General features: G+C 40.4%; 1 protein-coding gene across 1 annotated transcript; it reads left to right on the plus strand.

The window, feature by feature from the left end:
• The first annotated feature begins 2,218 nt into the window (after positions 1 to 2,218).
• On the plus strand, positions 2,219 to 3,323 carry LOC139387431 (C-C motif chemokine 20-like). The gene is made up of 4 exons (XM_071133587.1): positions 2,219 to 2,327; positions 2,545 to 2,662; positions 2,773 to 2,850; positions 3,109 to 3,323. Exons 1-4 carry the CDS (start codon positions 2,252 to 2,254, stop codon positions 3,143 to 3,145), a joined length of 309 nt encoding a protein of 102 aa, XP_070989688.1. The 5' UTR covers positions 2,219 to 2,251; the 3' UTR covers positions 3,146 to 3,323.
• The last annotated feature ends 3,052 nt before the right edge of the window (positions 3,324 to 6,375 follow it).

Raw genomic sequence — 6,375 nt, forward strand, 5'->3', positions numbered from 1 at the left:
ACTTGCTCTTGGTTCATAAATTTACCACAAACACTCTCATATTGTTTAGCTTTCAAAAAGGTATCTACATGTTTGACTTGTGATATTGAACATTAGAGTTTGACTGTTGGCCAGCTGAAAGCTTTTTGATCAAGGATCAGCAGACTATGTCCATGCTAGAGATCTTCCATTCACATAATTCTCAAAATATACCGCTTTTATTTTTATGTGGTTGTTTCTCCTACTTCTTGTAGATTCAGAAAATGTCAGAAGGGACAATACAGGAGCGAATTGGAACGGTAGCTTCTGTGGGTCTTGAGCATCAACCCTCTGTCTGTCAGCCCAAAACGTATGATGTTAGGCCAAGAAGTGCCTTGATGAGGTCCCTAGTTGTAAGGACACTATGAATGTATACAGTGCCTTGCGAAAGTATTCGGCCCCCTTGAACTTTGCGACCTTTTGCCACATTTCAGGCTTCAAACATAAAGATATAAAATTGTATTTTTTTGTGAAGAATCAACAACAAGTGGGACACAATCATGAAGTGGAACGACATTTATTGGATATTTCAAACTTTTTGAACAAATCAAAAACTGAAAAATTGGGCGTGCAAAATTATTCAGCCCCTTTACTTTCAGTGCAGCAAACTCTCTCCAGAAGTTCAGTGAGGATCTCTGAATGATCCAATGTTGACCTAAATGACTATTGATGATAAATACAATCCACCTATGTGTAATCAAGTCTCCGTATAAATGCACCTGCACTGTGATAGTCTCAGAGGTCCGTTAAAAGCGCAGAGAGCATCATGAAGAACAAGGAACACACCAGGCAGGTCCGAGATACTGTTGTGAAGAAGTTTAAAGCCGGATTTGGATACAAAAATATTTCCCAAGCTTTAAACATCCCAAGGAGCACTGTGCAAGCGATAATATTGAAATGGAAGGAGTATCAGACCACTGCAAATCTACCAAGACCTGGCCGTCCCTCTAAACCTTCAGCTCATACAAGGAGAAGACTGATCAGAGATGCAGCCAAGAGGCCCATGATCACTCTGGATGAACTGCAGAGATCTACAGCTGAGGTGTGAGACTCTGTCCATAGGACAACAATATGGAAGAGTGGCAAGTAGAAAGCCATTTCTTAAAGATATCCATAAAAAGTGTTGTTTAAAGTTTGCCACAAGCCACCTGGGAGACACACCAAACATGTGGAAGAAGGTGCTCTGGTCAGATGAAACCAAAACTGAACTTTTTGGCAACAATGCAAAACGTTATGTTTGGCGTAAAAGCAACCCAGCTGAACACACCATCCCCACTGTCAAACATGGTGGTGGCAGCATCATGGTTTGGGCCTGCTTTTCTTCAGCAGGGACAGGGAAGATGGTTAAAATTGATGGGAAGATGGATGGAGCCAAATACAGGACCATTCTGGAAGAAAACCTGATGGAGTCTGCAAAAGACCTGAGACTGGGACGGAGATTTGTCTTCCAACAAGACAATGAACATAAAGCAAAATCTACAATGGAATGGTTCAAAAATAAACATATCCAGGTGTTAGAATGGCCAAGTCAAAGTCCAGACCTGAATCCAATCGAGAATCTGTGGAAAGAACTGAAAACTGCTGTTCACAAATGCTCTCCATCCAACCTCACTGAGCTTGAGCTGTTTTGCAAGGAGGAATGGGAAAAAATGTCAGTCTCTCGATGTGCAAAACTGATAGAGACATACCCCAAGCGAATTACAGCTGTAATCGCAGCAAAAGGTGGCGCTACAAAGTATTAACTTAAGGGGGCTGAATAATTTTGCACGCCCAATTTTTCAGTTTTTGATTTGTTAAAAAAGTTTGAAATATCCAATAAATGTCGTTCCACTTCATGATTGTGTCCCACTTGTTGTTGATTCTTCACAAAAAAATACAGTTTTATATCTTTATGTTTGAAGCCTGAAATGTGGCAAAAGGTCGCAAAGTTCAAGGGGGCCGAATACTTTCGCAAGGCACTGTATCAATCAAAACAAGCACCATTCAAGCACCATTAGGAAAGCACAGTTCTGTATGTCACTAAACTGCAGTGTTAGCATTTCTGTCTGCTATGATGCAGAGGTGGGCTTCCTGTCCCCAATTTAGAAAACCAAAGGTTAGGAGTGTAGGATGTGATTGACACATATAATCCACAAACACACATTCACGTGCACACACACACGTTTGTAGGGGTATATAGGACCAGTCAGTAGGTTTGTTCAGTGTATCTTCTCTCGTCCTACGTACCATCACCATGGCTTCCAGATACCTAGAGACAATCCTGCTTCTCTGCTGCATTGTGACCATGTTTAGTTCAACCTCAGCAGCATGTGAGTTTACCTGGTAACCAATTTACCACTTTACCTGCTTAACAGTTTATCCATGTAAACTGTATTATTTTTATTTTTTTACCAAGGTCCGGTAAGATCTAGCAGTGAGACCTGCCAACTTTGTTTTGGGGTCATATTATCACATGACATTCATAATCTTGTGATCTGAATTGATGTTGCCTGTGGCTGACTGATTTGTGTGCTTATATGTGTTCAGATGGTCCTCGGAAACTTTACTGTTGTGTGGAGTTCCAGGAGAAGCCTGTACCCTACACGCAGATAATAGGCTACAAACAACAGAGTTATAAGGAGGTGTGCAACAATGACGCTATCATGTAAGCCCTGCATGATGTATATACACACACAAAGTTATAATACTCTCAAAATGTATGCTCATATTTGTAATCTCTATGAGGTTGAGGGTTAAGTGTGTTTTCTGTTGTAGCTTCTATACCACGAAGAACAAGAAGGTATGCGCCAGCATTAAGGACGAGTGGGTGAGGACGGCTCTGGTTCATCTCAGGTACACACATGCTCTCCTCTTAAGACACAAAGCATTCTCACTCAACTACACACACCAAAATGTCTCAGAGCTACAAATACACCAAATCGTACTTACAGGAGAGTTTCAAGGCTGAATGTCAATCAAACTTGCCATACGGGTTTTACTTAATGTCTTCGTGTACAAACTACTGCCTTCCAGCACACTTGTTCTGAAAAGTAAAATCATGTAAATCTGCTTCAAACTCAAAATGAGTTTCATATTCTGTGTTATGTGCAGCTCCAAACTGAAGAAGATATCCACAGCAACACTGTGATGGCCAAAACCCCCCAACCAACTCTGAAAGGAAGATTTACCCACAGCGACACAACTTTTTCCAATCGCAACATCAACAGTAACAACCCCATTGAGTAATGTAGCCAAATGATGCAGATTTAATGCATTGCATATCTGAGGTTTGCCGTTGTTGATGATTGTACTTTATTCATGCTCAAGCTTTCTTCTGAACCCACAATATAATCTAATGAAATTGATTGCTTCAATTAGTTATATTTTTCTGATTTACATTTTTTTTTATATTTGTTTCTTTTAAGGCCTGCAGAAATAAATATAATCTATTGCCTTGATTATTTATTTTAGTCACATTACCGTAAAACTAGAGCTGACAACTGCATGGACATTAGTTGTGAATGTGATTGTGAATTGAAACAGTTCAACAGTGCAAAACCACAGAAACCATCATGACTTCAAATGACCTGTTGGGAAGATGACTGTATATTTCATCATTTTGAATCATATAAAGCCAATTTATTCAACATCATTTTCTCAATTCCAGTTAATTAAAGTAAACAAATCTATCATATCATGAGGTGTGTGTGTTTGTGTTTAGAAGACGTCTCCTGGACGGTGCCCATGAGTGCCACCTCACAAATGATGCCACCGGTGGCCTTGTCCTTGTTGTCCTCGCTCTAGAGAGACTTGGGAACCGTTGCACCCTGCTTAAGATCATAGGTCATCAGCTGGAGGAGGGGAGAAAACACAGTCACAACACAGACCAATATCATCACAATTTTGACCAAGACACAAAATATACAGGGACACATCCTATGTTCTGCACTAAAAGCAAACAAGGTGTTGGCTTTAAGTAGATGCAGAAGCTTCACATAACTGCTTCTCTAAAACAGGTTAAACATGTGTGTGCACTACCTGGAGGTACTCTTCAAGGCCGAGGTCAATAGAGAGTGATAGGAATAATGTGCTTCAGTAAGGTGGGCGCTTTGTCCTTTATGTCCATGGTTGTCAACTGTACAACAGGAAGGGAACATAAATCACAAAGGATAGATGTTGTGGTGGCAGCTGCAGAGAAGTACTTGGGTGTAGGAGATTTTACTGCAGAAGAGTTCCAAGGTGTGTTGAATGTGTCCCGTCCTCCCAGGCTGCTGGCCTGGTGGAGGATCAGGTAGGGCCAAAGTAGTGGAATAGTGATGAGGTTTTTATGGGGTTAAGGTTAGTTGGTAGGGCAAATTTTTCACAAAGTGTAATGAATTCATACTACAGAATAGTAGGCTGATACACAGCCAACACAGTAGCTGACGGCACGCACCTATAATATTTGTTTGCGAACCGCCATAATACCAAAGAAGAAGAAGATGATCCTCAAAATGGAGGGAATTGTAGTTGTCTTTGCCTGCATTGTTAATTGTTGCCTTTCTGGCCTTCATACTTGACGTACTGATGACCATGTTCAGAGATGAGGAACTGTTAGGTGGTAGAGGAGAGGAATGGAAGTAAGTCTGTGTTAGTAGTGTAACCGATGTGAAATGGCTAGCTAGTAAATGCGCGCTAATAGCGTTTCAATTGGTGACGTCACTCGCTCTGAAGCCTTGAAGTAGGTGTTCCCCTTGCTCTGCAAGGGCCGTGACTTTTGTGGCGCGATGGGTAACGAACGATACTTCGTTGGTGGCTGTTGTTGATGTGTGCAGAGGGTCCATGGTTCAAGCCCAGGTTGGGGCGAGGAGAGGGACGGAAGCAATACTGTTACAGTAGCACCCACTTTTATTCATGTGAGATGTTTTGAAACCAGCCCAGAGAGACCTATGATAAGATTACCTCCTTGTTGTGGATGAAATGTGTGTGCATGTGCTGGCACCTACAATCTCTTCAGCTAAAAATCACTGACATCAGGAAAAGTCACATCTGAATTCACTCACAAGTCATCAAAGTCCAGGAGGCGCTCTTTGTTGGTGTCAGAAATCTCAAACAGATATCTCAGGTGTCCAGTGATGAAACTTAATCTTCAGATCTATCACACTGGTGTTCCAGTTTTAGCTGTACTCTGCGACCAGGCACAGGCACACACAGGTTATATTTATAAAACACAGGCAACACAACACACAATAGGCCTTCCATGTAGTCTATCTTGGCAGGGTTCACAATCGTAGGCGGCGGCATGCACTTTAAACGTTTGTTTGCTGACTGCCATCATGATTTAGCTAAAGTTAAGACATTGTCTGTTATAATATTGTTATTATTTGAACTGGTTAGCCTGCTAACTTAACGTTAGAAATGAACCAAAACATTGTTTAGCTAAAGTTAAGACATTGTCTGTTATAATATTGTTATTATTTGAACTGGTTAGCCTGCTAACTTAACGTTATTGAACCAAAACATTGTTTAGCTAAAGTTAAGACATTGTCTGTTATAATATTGTTATTATTTGAACTGGTTAGCCTGCTAACTTAACGTTAGAAATGAACCAAAACATTGTTTAGCTAAAGTTAAGACATTGTCTGTTATAATATTGTTATTATTTGAACTGGTTAGCCTGCTAACTTAACGTTAGAAATGAACCAAAACATTGTTTAGCTAAAGTTAAGACATTGTCTGTTATAATATTGTTATTATTTGAACTGGTTAGCCTGCTAACTTAACGTTAGAAATGAACCAAAACATTGTTTAGAAAGTTTTTATTTTTTTTTCCTTTATTGAATATTCAAAATGTATAATATACTTGCAGTGAAGCCGCTCAACAACTACATCATACCAGTCATCCAACAGATTCCCATTCAGAGCGACACACATAAGCATTCAGGGTCAATGCCCTGCTCATGGGCACGTTGACCGATCTACCACCAGGCCAAAAAACTTGAACCCGAACCCTCCAAAAATCCCAATAGATCCCAACAGTTCCCCAATAGCTGTCCCTCAACCATTCGAGACCCCTCCCACAGTCCCCCCCCAAGAAAGTTAAGAAAGTTGCCTTTAGTTGCCTGGTTTGCTAGAATGACATATACTAAATTCATGTTTAAATGGATGGGCTTATTATTCATAAAAACAACGACAAGTTTGATGTCGGACAATAATATGTCACTGTGACATGTCGACAGATTGTAGTATAAAGACAGATGGTTACTTAAGTTGGTCAGGGTGGATGGGTGGGTGTAAAACATGAACGTCTAGCAACCCAAAGGTTGCACATTCAAATCTCATCTCGGACAACTTTAGCATTTTACCTAATTAGTAACTTTTCAACTAATTTCTACTTTT

This window comes from Oncorhynchus clarkii, chromosome 28 (assembly GCF_045791955.1).
Source record: "Oncorhynchus clarkii lewisi isolate Uvic-CL-2024 chromosome 28, UVic_Ocla_1.0, whole genome shotgun sequence".
Lineage (NCBI taxonomy): Eukaryota > Metazoa > Chordata > Actinopteri > Salmoniformes > Salmonidae > Oncorhynchus > Oncorhynchus clarkii.

What these genes read in the sequence shown, in the direction of transcription:
- LOC139387431 (XM_071133587.1), top strand. Translation starts at nt 2,252, where the DNA reads ATGGCTTCCAGATACCTAGAGACAATCCTGCTTCTCTGCTGCATTGTG. An exon ending in TAGTTCAACCTCAGCAGCAT is followed by an intron (nt 2,328 to 2,544) that starts GTGAGTTTACCT and finishes ATATGTGTTCAG; the next exon opens with ATGGTCCTCGGAAACTTTAC. An exon ending in TGCAACAATGACGCTATCAT is followed by an intron (nt 2,663 to 2,772) that starts GTAAGCCCTGCA and finishes TTTCTGTTGTAG; the next exon opens with CTTCTATACCACGAAGAACA.